This window comes from Mesoplodon bidens (genome assembly GCF_964165515.1).
Source record: "Mesoplodon bidens genome assembly, chromosome: 2".
In the NCBI taxonomy this organism is placed as follows: domain Eukaryota; kingdom Metazoa; phylum Chordata; class Mammalia; order Artiodactyla; family Ziphiidae; genus Mesoplodon; species Mesoplodon bidens.
The window spans coordinates 140,650,394-140,667,016 of NC_138177.1; the positions used below are offsets into that span (position 1 = coordinate 140,650,394).

A 16,623-nucleotide genomic window follows, 5' to 3' on the forward strand; every position below is an offset into this window, starting at 1 on the left:
CCTCTGCATCTCTCTGTTGCAGCTCTTCACACCTGAGGTCAGGGACCACGGCTCGATGATCTGGGTATCCCCAGCACCCAGCACAGAACCTGGCACCTGAGCGCATAGGCGCCTCGTAATTGTCTAACGAATGAAGGAATGTCCTTGGCTTCTAGGGCCCAGGAGCTATGGGGATGGGGTATCAGGTGCACGCTGGCAGCCCTCAGGAAGACGGCAGACTGGGGGCAGGGAGGACGATCGTGAATGGGGGGCTCCTCCTTTGTGGAGGTTTGAGGCGTGGGAGAGGAAGGACAGCCCTGCTCAGGGGGGTTTCCCAAGAGGCCAGCTTGGGGGAGGCAGGGGGGGTAGCACTGTGCAGGGCCACAGGAGCAAGAGAAAGTGGCTAGCTCTGCCTAGGACTGAAGGTAGCTGTCAAGCTTGGCCTTGACAGGTGAGCAAAAATTTGCTGTTGTGTGTATGGAGGGATGGGAAGCAGTGACATTTTAATAGGGGCGTCAGAGAAGGCCTCTCAGGAGATGCTATAAACCGAAGGGCTCATCGTTGAACCTGAGCGAGACCTTCCCCACATTGGTGGGAGCCGTCTCTGGCGGTGTGACCTTAGGGAAATGGCTTAAGCTCTCTGAGTATCCATCCCTCTTGCCATTCAACAGCATTCTCAAACATTTATGGAGTGCCTGCTCTGTGCCAGCCACACTGACCTCAGCCACTAGAACAGCAATGATAGCTTCGTTGTTATTTTGCTTCAGGCAGTGGGCTGAGTGCCTTCCATTTGGTATCTTACCATTCATTCTCACGAGCCCCATTTTGCAGATCAGGAAACTGAGCTCAGGGAGGTTAAGTCCCCAGCCCAAGATCATCATCAGAGCTGGTAAATGCCGGAGCTGGGAATCAAACCCAGATCCAGCTGGGTAAATCCTGGGTACCACCACTCCCCCCCAGATAGGAGTGGACCTGTCGCATTTCTGTCCAGTACCAGAGGAGGACCCGGCCCCTGGCACCTGGGGACACTGGGCCCTGCTGAGTTCCTTCTCTCCATCCCCAACCCTTGTCTTTCAGGACATCATCCCCTTTGGCAACAACCCCGTCTTCCGCTACCTCTTTGGTTGGATGGTGCCTCCCAAGATCTCCCTCCTGAAGCTGACCCAGGGCGAGACGCTGCGCAAGCTGTACGAGCAGCACCACGTGGTGCAGGACATGCTGGTGCCCATGAAGTGCCTGCCGCGGGCCCTGCACACCTTCCACAGCGACATCCACGTGAGCCGGGCCGGGAGCTCAGCGGGGACGCGGGGTGAGGGTGGCCTGCGAGCAGCAGAGAGAGGGGAGTGCTGCAGAGCCTGCCTCCTGGGGGAGGAAAAGCACCAACACGCCTTCCCTGGCCCCCCAGGTCTACCCCATCTGGCTGTGCCCATTCATCCTGCCCAGCCAGCCAGGCCTGGTACACCCCAAGGGAGACGAGGCCGAGCTCTACGTCGACATTGGTGCCTACGGGGAGCCGCGTGTGAAGCACTTTGAAGCCCGGTCCTGCATGAGGCAGTTGGAGAAGTTCGTCCGAAGTGTGCACGGGTGAGCGAGTGCCCAGGGTGTGGCCGTCAGCCACAGGGCGCTGATGGGGGTGCTTTAGACGTGTCCAGGGGCTCCCACTCCAGGTTGGAGGCCAAAGCTGAGGTTGGGGGGGGGGACTCAGGACCATGAAAACCACACAGAGGCCTGGACAGAGCATTGCTCAGAAACATCCTGGAACAAACCATGGATGTGCAAAATCCACGTGGACGAATCTCAGAATAATTATGCTGATGGAAAGAAGCCAGGAAAAAAGAGTACTGTATGATTCTATTTATATATATATTTTTTATTTATATAAAGCTCTGGAAAATGCAGATGAACCCATGGTGACAGAAGGCGGTTCTGCCTGGGATGGTGGAGGGTGATGGACAGACAGCACGGGAATTTGGGGCATGAGGAAAGTTTGGGGGTGATGGAGATGGCCGTTATCTGGACTGTGGTGACAGTTTCAAGGTTACAGACATACATCGAACTTGTCAAGCAGTGTGTTTCTTTGTTTAAATTCATTAAAAAAACATTTTCTGCTTATTTTATTGATTTATGTTATTGAAGTGTAGTTGCTGTACAATATTATGTTACAGGTGTACAATTTAGTGATTCACAATTTTTAAAGGTCATAGTCTATTTATAGTTATTATAAGATATTGGCTACATTCCCTGTGTTGTGACATACATCCTCGTAGCTTCAAGTTGTACACTTGCCTTATGTGCAGTTTACTGAACATCAAAAAAGAGAGAGAAAGCAGCCTGGCGACCGTATCGGGGAGACGGGCATTCGGTGCACTGCATTCTGCTCCGGACTCTGCCTCCACTGCCACTTAAAGCCCTGAGCCCAGATTCCACCCCCCGCCCGCCGTCTGTAAAATGGGGATAAAAATTCCTGCACCAGCCTCAAGCACTAGCTCATTAGGGGGATTAAACAAGAGAAATCCTCCAAAAGCGCGTCCTGCCCTGCAGAGCAGGCGGTGCATTAGGGGCGCATTAGGGATGGTTGGGGTTCTTTGCGCCCCTTTCCCCTCCCCGCCCCTCTTACCCCCATCCCCAAGTCCTCACCCTTGTGTCTGCGCTGCAGGTTCCAGATGCTGTACGCCGACTGCTACATGGACCGGGAGGAGTTCTGGGAGATGTTTGACGGCTCCCTGTACCATAGGCTGCGGAAACAGCTCGGCTGCCAGGACGCCTTCCCGGAGGTCTATGACAAGATCTGCAAGGCTGCCAGGCACTGAGCCGGAGCCCACTCGGAAGAAGGCGGACGCGAGGGCGGACCCTGTCCCCAGGGCCAGAAGGCATCTATCTTCCCTTCACTCAAGCTTGGCTGCTCTGCCAGATCCACACTTTCAGAAAGAAACCCCTCCAGAGACCCCACCCAGATGGCCCCGACAGCTTGCTCCCAGCTTTCAGGGGCAGCCAAGTAGAGTGGACAGGACATGAGATTTGGAGTCAGACAAACCCGAATCTAGTTCCCAGTTCTGCCGCTCATTAGCTGTGTGACTCTGAGTGAGTCACTCAGCCACTCTGAGCCCTGCTTCTCATCTGTTAAAAGGGGGTAATGCTGTCTGCCTGCTGTTGTCATCTAAGTCAAGCACCTGTCGCAGCAGAGATGCCGGAGAAGTGGCAGCTTCTGTTAGCACGGCTTCCCACTCAGCGTCACGTCGGACTAAAGTGCTTTGGATTCAGTGGTTGAGTCCGGGAAGGCTCCATGTTAGGTCACCTGGGCTCGGGTTTGGCTGAAGTGGGTGCCCTCGAGTTGCGCTGCCATCACTTGTCAGCTGCAAGACCTCCTCGCGGAGGGAAGGAAGGAAGGTTCCTCTCCATCCCTGGGGTCTTGGGAGGACGACAGATGGGGCGGGCGGGCGGGCGGGCCCAAGATGTGCTGTGCCAAAGCCAGGTCTGATTCCAAAGTTCTCCCTGCCATGCTCGGTGGCGCCTTGCCCCTTCCTCCTCCATGCTCAGGCTTGCAGGCCCACTGCAGCCATTGCCCAAGTCCACTCAGAGGGGACTGTGTCCTTGGAGAAGACACTTCAGGGTTGAATCCTGGCCGGGCCCAGGCCTGGGACACCTGCCCAGGTTGGGTGAGTGGTCTCTGCTCTGAATTGAATCCAGAGGACCTGGGCTCATTCTTGGCTGTCCACCCTCCGTGGCTCTTGTTCCCAGGACCCGCTTTGCCATGGTGGGGCTGTGTCCTCTGCTCTGCAGTAGGGGTGGGAGTTGGGGGGTGGGACCGCGCCAAGCAGGAAAATGGAGCCCACCGTCACCTGGTTGCGTGGGCTTCCTCACTGCAGGGCTGAAAGAAAACAGCATCAACTTGATTTCTCCAACCGCTCATCTCCCCCTTTTTTTCTTTCTCCCCCGGCCCCCAACTGTAGTTAATTTTAGTGCCTTACAAATCCTAAGCTCAGAGAAAATTCAGCTCCATTTCCATTCCAGAGGGAAGGAAACCTTCCCAGGTCCCTGCCCACCTAGTAAAGCTTGGTTGTTTATGCAGCTCCGTCTTCAGAACTGCCCAGCCTCAGCTGAAAACCCAGAATCTGAGAGGGAATTGTGTAAGGGAAGCTGGAATCAAGTGAACTGTGCCAGGCGGTGACATTTTGGGGGAGAGAGAGCGCACTGCACCGGGAGCCAGGAGGCCTGGGTTTCAGATCTTGCTGTATCCTCCACGAGTTCTGCGCCCGTGGGCACGTCATTTGTCCCTCTGAGCTGCAGTTCCCTCATCTGTCATATCAGCACACACAGGACCACCCGAGGCCCTTCTGCGTTAGAAGTGCAGAACTGTCTTAAACACCATGACTGCAAACCCCGTGAAAAGCCTCTTGTGTGCGGATAGTCAGAGGAAGAGCAAATGATCGAAGTGGACGCTTGGGGGCTTGTCTGCCACTTAAGGTCCTTCCTTCAGCCCAAAGCCAGCTCTCATCTTTTCAGAAAGGCGCATCCATGGCCTGAAAGGAAGTGTCAGTCTTGTCACCACAGGTTGCCAGAATCCTCCCAGAGCCACGATTTGCCTGCCGAGGCTCACTCATCCTTCCCTGGGCTTGGCACGCTGTAGTGTCTTGGCATGGTCCTGGGAGTTCTGGGCGCATTCAGGGCACCCAGAAGGCAGAGGAACCACTCTTCCCCATTTGGCCTCTGGAGGGGGCATAAGAAAAAAATAAACCTCATTTTCTCGCTTGTATGCAAAGCACGTGAATACTTGGCATTAGCTCTCCTAGTGGGCCCGTGGGCTTCCCGCTCGGCGCTAAACTGATGATCCTACTTGCTGTAGACGAATGGTGAGCCCGAGCTAGATTAGCCCAACAGATAAGGCCCCATCCTTTCACCAGTGGGGCCGCCGTCCCTGGGCCCCTGGGAGTGTGGGCAGAGATGCCAGCAGCTTCTGTTATCCTCAGTCCTACAAACCAAAATCCTGCCCTTCACAGACCTCACTCGGAACCCGGGGCTCTGAAGGGAGGGTCTGGGGGTCACACCAGCCTCAGGTTAGTGTTTTGCTTCAGTGATATCTTGCCTAGAAAGGGGCAGTCTTCCAAGCATGTTGAGCTGAGTGACCAGCTCTTTCTTGTAGCCAGTCTTGTCACTACCCATCCAGGTGGTGGTTTCAGGTGGAATTAAACTTGGCACATGGCGGGAGTGGGGCAGCGTGTGTGGAAAGTATAAGAAGAGGCCTCCCTTCCGGAACGCTGAGTTTCTCTGCATGAAGGTTTTCTGTCAAATCCGGATTCTAGCCAGTTTCTTTGGCTGGAAGGATGCATAATCTAATTAGCTGTTACTGAAAGGGAAGGGGTGGGGATGGGGGTGGCAGTGAATGCTGTGTGATTTTTAGTTTTTTCCTTAATCATGGGGGCCGCGGGAGAAGGCATGGGTCCCCCCCACCCCCCAGCAGGCTCTTGCAGCTGCAGGCGCTGTACCTACTGTCTGAACACTTCATGTCCCTATGGCTGTGTGGCCCCCACTTCTGTAAGAATAAAAGTGTGATCTGGAAAGTAGCCTTTGTCGTTTCTTGATCAGGGGACCACGACGTGGAGGCACTTCTGGCTCAAGTGCAGGCTCCAGTTTCCCTCTGAACCCGCGAGGGCTGGAAGATGGCGGGGAAGGGACAGGTGTGTTAGGGCAGAGGGACCAAGGTGATTTTCTTAACTGTTTTTGAATTTCCATCACCGTCACAATGATCTGGCATGGATGTTGATCATGTTCCCCTATCTGCAGGGTGGAGAACAGAGTACAAGGAGGAACTTGGAAGCTAGGAGACCAGTGAGAAGAGTTCAGGTGAGGTGGGGCTCAGATCGAGGTGGGGCTGTGCTTTTCAAGGCACCAGACCTGACCGAAGCTCTGGGCTGCAGTCCTGGCTTTGTCACTTAGATGACCTAACTCATTTTGGCAAATCAGTTAGTCCTATTGAGACTCCTCATTTACACACTGGTAGAGACCACTAACTGTCCACCAAAACCCCTTCCTCCCTTTGAGCACACCACTGGACTACATTTCCCAGCCTCCCTCGCCCTCAGACGTGCCCTTGTGTTAGAGTCGCTCCGGGAGAATGTGAGCAGAAGTGGTAAGGCCCTGTGTGAGGTTCTCCTGGCTCTTCTGTTATTTGGACGCAGATGACAACCAGGCCATAGGTGGTAGCAGAGTCATAAGGGGAAGGAGCTAGATCCCTGAATCACTGTATGGAGAACTGCCCACCAACCTGAACTTTGGCCTGGTCTGGGAACAAGAAATAAACTCACTAGTTGAGTCACTGCATATTCAGGACTACTTGTTCGAGCAATTTAGTTCACCCTAATTGTTACAGGTCGTCAGGTTTAAATGAACAGAGACACAAGGGTTGAGTTTAGTGCAATAAAGTTTTATGCAAATGCATAGATATACATGATGGACATTTTCCTAAAATATATGTGATGTCAGGGCCCCATCCTAAAGTTGTTTGAGAGGAACCCCTTAGGAAATTCTTCTTCCAATTGTTCAGTTTCACAAATCAGGATTTGTAAATTCTCCTTAAAGGAGAAATCTTTAATGTCCTTAAAACAGATTTTGTAGTTGAAACCTGAAATATCACCTTATATTTGAATAGCATGCAACATACAATATCTTCTTTAATCCTCACAGTCCTGTAACAAAAGCAGGTCAGTTTTTATCCCCATTTTACAGATGAGGAAAGTGAAGCTCAGGAAAGGTCAAGTGATTTGCTTGGAGGCCACATTGAGGCCATTAACGAGTTAAACAAGGATGCAGACTCATGTCTTAAAACATCAAAATGCTTCAAGAGCCTCTCCCCGAGCTAGTTGAGACCGTAGCTCCAGGTCTAGAAACAGTGAAATGAGACCCTTGGCTGAGCCCCACACGTAGTGGGGAGTCAGGAATCTCTTCATGAACTCAGCTCAGAAAGGAAGCCACTAGGGATCAGCAGAGGGTTCTGCTTTGACCCAAAGCATTTCCTTCTGCAAGGGAACCGTCTTGCCCTACCAGACCCTGTGGGCACTGTGGGCAGTGCCCAGACACCAACATTCAGGCCAGAGTTGCAACAGTTGGTTCTCCAAACTTGGCTTATATAAGAAAAATCACACACACACACGCACATACACACACACGTACACACACTACACAAGTTAAATGTAGATGTGTTTCAAAAATACGTTTTCTAGCTATGTCCTGGTGTTAAGATGGCCTACAGGTTTCATCCTGTAGGATCGCTGTAGTCATTGCAGGTTGTGAAATATTGGGAGGATTTGTTGAGTTCTAGGAGGTGGTATTTTGATTCTATGGACTGTTTGTGACCTGAAATTCATATGTTGACAGTGTTATGGAATTGGGAGGTGGGCCTTTTGGGAGGTAATTAGGCCATGAGGGTGGAACCCTCATGATAGGAGTGGTGTCCTAAGAAGAGAAATGAAACAGCTAGCCCTCTTTTTGAGGATACAAGATGCCCATCTGCAGACCAGGAAGAGGGCTCTCATCAGATCTTCCAGCACCTTGATCTTGGACTTCCCAGCCTCCAGAACCATGCAAAATAAATTGTTGTATAAGCCACACAATCTGTGGTAATTTATTATGGCAGCCTGAACTGCTGATGACAGATGGTTTGAAGATAGTTGAGCCAAGGAACCCAGAAATAGCTGAATCCTGCTCTGCCCATCATACTCCTCCCCATGGGTTTCCCTAGGGGGCAGATCCAAAGGAATGATTAAAAAAAAAATGGGGCACTGTAAGATAATAAAAATAAATAAAGATAGATATAAATGTATATCTATAGATAGAGATGATAGATAGATAGATAGATAGATAGATAGATATAACTGATAGGTAGATACTCCTGGTTCCTAACACTGAACTCCTAAATCTCTTGGAATTTCCTGGGTAATGGGGTGTCTTTTGTTCTAATGAGGTGACTCTGCGTGGGCACCTGGATTCCTCTTGGATGGGGGCTGGTCACCAGAAAGGCCAAGCCATGATTTCAGCCCCTGCCACCACCACCCCCATCGTCCAGGGTGGGGAGAGGAGCTGGAAATGGAGTTAATAATTGATCATGCCTGATTAAGCATGTTCCTGATTTTGTAAGACCATTCGTTCTTCTACATACGAAGGAACCATGAACAGAGCTCACAACCATCTCCTGCATATAATCTGTAACAGAATTGCAGGGATTGGCAGTAAAAGCAAATAAAGTCAGCAATCTAGGGATCAATGACCACAGCCTGAATCACTCTTGGCTGACCAATTAAACAACAGATAGTTGTGCATTCGTTGTATGCTTGGCACTATGCTAGGTATCCCAGCATTACAACAACAGGTAACCTCTGCCTGAAATTGCCAACTCTCTGTTTTGCCACCTTGACTCATATGAAGGACTTGAGGTATATCAAGCATATTTTCAGCTTAACTGATGAGTAAACAGAGTGGGTAATACCCCCAAATCCTTAAAATAAGCAGAATAAGCAACACTTTATAGGATTTGCTTATAGGGGTCTTCTCCAACTTTCTGATGGATGCCTACAATTCCTCCACTAGAGTCCTATCTTGTTAATATAAGGGTTAAAATGCAAATAACTTCAGAAAGGAAAACATTAAGTTGTTTTTAATCAATTATGCCTCCTTGTTAATAAAATACTTAGGAGTAAGTTTTTAGGAAGACGGGATGAGAGCAAGAAAGAGTGCAGGAAAGAGGCATTGGCAAGTGGGTAAAAAGTTGAACTGAATGTTGAGAAAATGAGTGACCCACAGGACTGAGTCAAATAAGTTATGAATTATTGTTTTGGATGAGCAAAATCAAGGTAGATTGTTACATAAGAATAGAAAAATACTAAAATATGGCTATTTCTAAAATTTTTCAGAAATTTCTCTACTAAGATAAAAAGCAAATGTGTACGACAGTGAACAAATCAAACGGTTATTGATAATAAAGCCACAATGTCAAGGGCCTGAACCAAGATGGTGGAGTAGCAGGACGTGCTCTCACTCCCTCTTGTGAAAACACCAGAATCGCAGCTAGCTGCTGGACAATCATCAACAGGAAGACACTGGAACTCACCAAAAAAGATACCCCACTTTCAAAGACAAACGAGAAGCCACAATGAGATGGTAGGAGGGGCGCAATCACAGTAAAATCAAATCCCATAACTGCTGGGTGGGTGACTCACGGACTGGAAAACACTTATACCACAGAAGTTCACCCACTGGAGTGAAGGTTCTGAGCCCCACATCAGGCCTCTGAACCTGGGGGTCCGGCAACGGGAAGAGGAATTCCTAGAGAATCAGACTTTGAAGGCTAGTGGGATTTGATTGCAGGACTTCGACAGGACTGGGGGAAACAGAGACTGCACTCTTGGAGGTCACACATGAAGTAGTGTGTGCATCGGGACCCAGGGGAAGGAGCAGTGACACCAGGGGAGACTGAACCAGACCTACTTGCTAGTGTTGGGGGGTCTCCTGCAACGGCAGGGGGTGGCTGTGGCTCACCGTGGGGACAAGGACACTGGCAGCAGAAGTTCTGGGAAGAATTCCTTGGTGTAAGCCCTCCCAGAGTCTGCCATTAGCCCCACCAAAGGGCCCAGGTAGGCTCCAGTATTGGGTTGCCTCAGGCCAAACAACCAACAGGGAGGGGACCCAGCTCCACCCATCAACAGTCAAGCGGATTAAAGTTTTACTGAGCTCCGCCCACAAGAGCAACAGTCAGCTCTACCCACCACCAGTCCCTCCCATCAGGAAACTTCCACAAGCCTCTTAGATAGCCTCATCCGCCAGAGGGCAGACAGCAGAAGCAAGAAGAACTACAATCCTGCAGCCTGTGAAACAAAAACCACATTCACAGAAAGATAGACAAGATGAAAAGGCAGAGGGCTATGTACCAGATGAAGGAACAAGATAAAACCTCAGAAAAACAACTAAATGAAGTGGAGATAGGCAACCTTCCAGAAAAAGAATTCAGAATAATGATAGTGAAGATGATCCAGGACCTTAGAAAAAGAATGGAGGCAAAGTTCGAGAAGATGCAAGAAATGTTTAACAAAGACCTAGAAGAATTAAAGAACAAACAAACAGGGATGAGCAATACAATAACTGAAATGAAAACTACACTAGAAGAAATCAATAGCATAATAACTGAGGCAGAAGAACGGATAAGTGACCTGGAAGATGGAATGGTGGAATTCACTGCTGTGGAACAGAATAAAGATAAAAGAATGAAAAGAATTGAAGACAGCCTAAGAGACCTCTGGGACAACATTAAACACAACAACAGTCGCATTATAGGGGTCCCAGAAGGGGAAGAGAGAGAGAAAGGACCCATGAAAATACTTGAGGTTATAGTCAAAAACTTCCCTAACATGGGAAAGGAAATAGCCACCCAAGTCCAGGAAGCGCAGTGAGTCCCATACAGGATAAACCCAAGGAGAAACACACCGAGACACATAGTAATCAAATTGGCAAAAATTAAAGACAAAGAAAAATTATTGAAAGCAGCAAGGGAAAAATGACAAATAACATACAAGGGAAATCCCATAAGGTTAACAGCTGATTTCTCAGCAGAAGCTCTACAAGCCAGAAGGGAGTGGCATGATATACTTAAAGTGATGAAAGGGAAGAACCTACAACCAAGATTACTCTACCCGGCAAGGATTTCATTCAGATTCAATGGAGAAATCAAAAGCTTTACAGACAAGCAAAAGCTAAGAGAATTCAGCACCACCAAACCAGCTCTACAACAAATGCTAAAGGAACTTCTCTAAGTGCAAAATACAAGAGAAGAAAAGGACCTACAAAAACAAACCCAAAACAATTAAGAAAATGGTCATAGGAACATACATATTGATAATTACCTTAAACGTGAGTGGATGAAATGCTCCAACCAAAAGACACAGGCTTGCTGAATGGATACAAAAACAAGACCCATCTATATGCTGTCCACAAGAGACGCACTTCAGACCTAGGGACACATACAGACTGAAAGTGAGGGGATGTAAAAAGACATTCCATGCAAATGGAAATCAAAAGAAAGCTGGAGTATCTATACTCATATCAGATAAAATAGACTTTAAAATAAAGAATGTTACAAGAGACAAGGAAGGACACTACATAATGATCAAGGGATCAATCCAAGAAGAAGATATAACAATTATAAATGTATATGCACCCAACATAGGAGCACCTCAATACATAAGGCAACTGCTAATAGCTATAAAAGAGGAAATTGGCAGTAACACAATAATAGTGGGGAACTTTAACACCTCACTTACACCAAAGGACAGATCATCCAAAATGAAAATAAATAAGGAAACACCAGCTTTAAATGACACAATCGACCAGATAGATTTAACTGATATTTATAGGACATTCCATCCAAAAACAGCAGATTACACTTTCTTCTCAAGTGCGCACAGAACATTCTCCAGTATAGATCACATCTTGGGTCACAAATCAAGCCTCAGTAAATTTAAGAAAATTGAAATCATATCAAGCATCTTTTCTGACCACAATGCTATGACATTAGAAGAAGAACGAAAGCATACGTCTACATGAAGACCTATATGGGACTGCTTATAGCAGCTTTATTCAAAATTGCCCAGATTGGAAACAACCCAAATGGCCCTCTCCTTGAAAGTGGGTAAACTGTGGTATATCCATTCAAGAGAACACAAGTCAGCATTAGAAAGGAACAAACTGCTAATACAAGCAACAGTATGGATGAATCTCAAGAACACCATGCAAAATGAAAGAAACAAGATTCTACATACAGCATGATTCCATTTATATGACATTCTGGAAAAGGCAAAACTATAGGGCTGGTAATCACATCAGTAGTTGCCAGGGGCTGGGGCCTACAAATGGCACAAGGAAACTTTTAGGGGTGATGGTAATATCCTTTATCTTGCTTGTTTGGGTGATTAATTACATGACTATATACATTTGTCAAAACTCACAGAACTGGAAAAAAAATCCCATAGAGCTCTATACCTAAAAAGGGTGAATTTTACTGGCTATAAGCTTTACTATTATAAATCTAACTTTTACAAAAATCCTTCTGTGTCTTCTCACAGGTCAGATAAAGTCTGAGCAGCTTAGCTTCACAATCAAGCCCTCTAAGGACTGACCTAACCAATCCCACCTGCCTTATTCTCTGCAATTCCCCTTTACACACTCCATGCATCATCCGAATCGAACCATCTAGGATTTTCCAGACAGGCCCTGAGCTTTTTGGCTTCCTTTCCTTTGTTCATGCGCTTTCCTTTGTCCTAATTTTTCTCCTCCCTGAAAGAAGTGAACACTTGTGGAAAGAACACAGCTTGGAACCCTGGGGAAGGGGCACTCTGTGCTGAATTTCCTAAGAGTCCCCCTTTCCTGTTCAAACTTCCAAATCTCCCACCAAAGCAGCATGCACAGAGGCCCAGGTGGTACAAGGGGAGTGACCGGGCGTGAGCAGATGGGGCGAGGACAGGAAGACTGGTCATGGTGAAGGCTATCTGTGCCTTAGCCTTCCTGGGTTCAAAGGGCCTTCTCTCCTGGTCTCACCCTCCAGAACGCTGTGGGTAAAAGAGTGGGGAGAGCATTCTGGACATAGAAAAGTCCCAGGCCCCTCCTGCCCTCATCCTTCTCACACTGCCCTGTAACTGTAGAACGGGGGTTGAGTGCCTTCCCCAGAAAGGTGGGAGCCACTCTGGGACAGAACTGCTGTCTGTCTGGTTCTCTTCTGCAATGTCCCAAGATGTGCCTGCCACATAGCAAGTTCTCAATTAATTTTTGAAGGTTACATGCATGAATGCTGTTGCCTAGCAGCAGCTTTAGGAAATCCCTTTCTCTCCCCAAATTTCAGTTGTCTCAACTGAAAAACATTGAGAGTAATTCCTACCTTTTAAAGTTATTGTATCCAGTAAATACATATAAAATCACTTTGAAGATTATGAACTCTAGTGATATAAGAATTTATTATTATTGTTATTATAAAAATGGATACTTATGATTTCAATTTCAGATTTCTGGACAAGGAACGTGACTTTAGTTAAAAATACTAAAAAGTGAGTATGCCTACTGAAGTATTTAGGAGGAAGTATTGATGTCTGCCACTTACTTTGAAATTTATCAGATTGTAAGGTAATTAATAGATGGGTAGAAGGATGATAATAGATAGGTGATTAATAGATTAACAGACAGGAAGATATGTCATAAAACAAGAAGAATAAAACATTAATGGTAGAATTTTAGTGATGCATATACAAGGGTACACTGTAAAATCCTTTCTATTTTGGTGTATGTTTAAATTTTTCATAAAAAAATGTCAAGTGAGGGGCTTCCCTGGTGGCGCAGTGGTTGAGAGTCCACCTGCAGATGCAGGGGACACGGGTTCGAGCCCTGGTCTGGGAAGATCCCACATGCCGCGGAGCAATTGGGCCCGTGAGCCACAACTACTGAGCCTGCACGTCTGGAGCCTGTGCTCCGCAACAAGAGAGGCCCCGATAGTGAGAGGCCCACGCACCACGATGAAGTGTGGCCCCCGCTCGCCACAACTAGAGAAAGCCCTCGCACAGAAACGAAGACCCGACACAGCCCAAAACAAATAAGTTAATTAATTAATTTTTAAAAAATGTCAAGTGAAAAAACTTAGGAAAAATAAGCTTCTGCCAAATCGAACTGGAAGTTTCCTTGCCTGGAGCACTGACTCATCCTTTAACAAATATGCATTGAGCTCCTTCTACACGTGCCAGCTAGACACTGGAGTTTGAGTATAGAGAAGTTCTCTTTAGTAGGGACCACAGGCATGTGAATAAATAATTACAATATAAAGGGAAAGTGCTCCAAACTGGGAATGCACAAGAGGCTGAGAATAAAGCGGCATTGTCTGGAAAAATCAGGGAAGCCTTCATATTTAAGCAGAGTTGTGGAGGATAAATAGGAATTTTCCAGACAGAAACTAGGAGAAGAGTGTTTCAAGAACAGATCACAGTGTGGCCAAAGCATGGCCTGGCTGGAGTGCAAAGTGAGCATGTCCACACGGCCAGAAGGTGGCCAGCTGGAGTAAAGAGACCAGGCTGTAAGAGCCAGAAAGGTGACCAGATGGAGAACTTGCTCCGTTGGTCCATCAGCCACATTTATGAAGCACCTCCTATGTGTATAGCTCTAAATAATGGAAAGCAAAAGGCCGCCTTTCCACACAGGAGTCAAATCCCAGGCTGCCTAGCTGGAAGCCCAGAACCAGCGGTTTGGCAGAAAGAAGCAGGTGAGGCTTGGCAGTGACAGGTGAGAAAGATTAGCTGCCACTACACATTCCAGAAGGAGACTTTACAACACTCCCACACACGCCCTCTCTCGCCTGGACTGAAGACAGCAAATTGTTCAAGGCCAAGTTGTGTTCCACACCCATGGCCTCTGCAAACCTGGCCAAGGAGGAGAGACTGAAGTACAAGATCTGAGTCAGAGCCCTGGTCCCTGCCCTGCCTGTTTGGCTGCGGGCCTCTGAGCCATTTCCATCACCCCCACCTCTGCAGGCACTCACGTATAAGATGGGAAGACAGCCCTGACAATCACTCTTTGCCTTTCTACAGCAGCCTCACAGTCTGTGGACCCTACACTCTTCCATCCACACCCACACTGGGTCGTGGCCCGCACCCTACAGCCGTAGCAGGGATTGACAATAGCACACCAACATGGAGGGTTTGTGAGGCCCCAGTGAGAGCACCTCCATCCTTCCAGACTCGATTTGTTCTCATTAATTCTTTACTCCTGCCTTAGTTTTACATTTATTTTGACTTTTCTAAACTTCTAGAATCGAATGATGGCTTCTGTTGGTTTCAATCTTTCCTATTTAATATTAAAAGCTATTAAAGCTATGAATTTTCCTCTAATGGGTGCTTTGACAATATTACATAGGTTTTGATATAGAGTTTTTATTGTAATTAATTTCTAAATGGACTGTAATTTCAAACTAGATTTTCTCTTAGACCCAAGAGCTTTTAAGAAGACTACTTACTAGTTTCCAAGTACTTGGTTTTGAGGGTTATCCTTTTATTGTTAATGTCTTGTTTTATTGTACTCTGTTTAGAAAAAGTAACCTAAAATTTTCTATGTAGGGTGTTTTTAATTTAGATATTTTAAATGAAATTTTCTTAGAAGATTAACTTTTATAAATGTTCCATGAATATCTGAAAATAATGTGGAGTAAAACACACCTATTCAAATCCTCCAAATAATTATTTACATGTCCTTATCTGTCAAATTCTCAGGTCTATTAAGAATTCCCGGGCTTCCCTGGTGGCACAGTGGTTGAGAGTCTGCCTGCCGATGCAGGGGACACGGGTTCGTGCCCCGGTCCGGGAAGATCCCACATGCCGTGGAGTGGCTGGGCCCATGAGCCATGGCCACTGAGCCATGGCCGCTGAGCCTGCGCATCCAGAGCCTGTGCTCCGCAACGGGAGAGGCCACAACAGTGAGAGGCCCGCGTACCGCAAAACAAAAAACAAAAAAACAAAAAAACCACAGCTGTTCAGGAGGCCTGCTGCAGCAGGGAGTGGCAGGGTGGGGAGTGGGCAGCGCAGGCTGGCACGTCCAGCAGCAGCAGTAGTGTCAGTGTTTGGGCAGCTGTTCGGGGCTGGAGGGGGTAAAGCCGGCAAGGGCGGCCCGACCCCCCCACACACACCGGGAGGCCATCCAGAGGCTTTGGAACACAGAGGAGATCCTAAGTAAGAAGCAAGAATTCCTGGAGAAGAAGGTAGAGCAGGAGCTGATGGCTGCCAAGAAGCACGACACCAAAATCAAGTGTGCTGCCCTCCAGGCACTGAAGCGCAAAAAGAGGTATGGAAAGCAGTTGGTACAGATCAACGGCATGCTGTCAACCATCGAGTTCCAACGAGAGGCCCTGGAGAATGCCAACACCAACACCGAGGTGCTCAAGAACGTGGGCTATGCCACCAAGACCATGAAGGCTGCCCACGACAACATGGACGTCGATAAAGCTGATGGGTTATTGCAGGACATTGCTGACCAGCAGGAACTTGCAGAAGAAACTTCAACAGCTATTTCAAAATCTATAGGGTTTGGAGAAGAGTTTGACGAGGATGAGCTCATGACAGAATTAGAAGAACTAGAACAGGAGGAACTAGACAAGAATTTGCCGGAAATCAGTGGACCGGAAACAGTCCCTCTACCAAATGTTCCCTCTGTATCCCTACCAACAAAACCCACCAGGAAGAAGGAAGAGGAAGACGACGACATGAAGGAATTGGAGACCTGGGCTGGATCCACTTAACCGGTCCAGTGCGGGCTGGGCCCAGTCTGATGGCCTGCGCGGCGGGCAGGCGCGTGTGTGTGCAGGGTAGGCAGGTTCCAGCACTCTCGAATCTTCCTCCAAAGCAGTAGAGCAGCATCACTGCTCACTCTGCATAGCATGGTCTGCACCCAGCGGGACAGGCAAGGGGCGGGGGAGGTGCCTGCTGTTTATAATGTTGACTTTCTGTAAAATAAACTGTATTTGCAAATCCAACATTGAGCTTCTGGACTACACTAACTCCACTGCTGAACTTCAGTGGATAGGGTCGACCGTTCGCAGTAGAAATGATCTGAAAATGTAGCCTCTGTCCTTTTAAGTCA

General features: G+C 47.8%; 1 protein-coding gene and 1 pseudogene across 2 annotated transcripts in view; both read left to right on the top strand.

The window, feature by feature from the left end:
- DHCR24 (24-dehydrocholesterol reductase) overlaps window positions 1-5,537 on the top strand; it is a 36,439-nt gene extending 30,902 nt beyond the window's left edge. The window contains exons 7-9 of the mRNA XM_081226596.1: window positions 1,057-1,254; window positions 1,385-1,563; window positions 2,636-5,537. Of these exons, the coding sequence (XP_081082722.1) occupies window positions 1,057-1,254; window positions 1,385-1,563; window positions 2,636-2,789 (531 nt within the window). The 3' untranslated portion in view covers window positions 2,790-5,537. The remainder of the gene's footprint in view (window positions 1-1,056; window positions 1,255-1,384; window positions 1,564-2,635) is intronic.
- Window positions 5,538-13,996: 8,459 nt separating this feature from the next.
- LOC308605006 (charged multivesicular body protein 4b-like) lies at window positions 13,997-16,306 on the top strand (annotated as a pseudogene). The gene is made up of 2 exons: window positions 13,997-14,042; window positions 15,587-16,306. The product of its transcript is annotated as a charged multivesicular body protein 4b-like (transcript).
- Window positions 16,307-16,623: the final 317 nt, after the last annotated feature.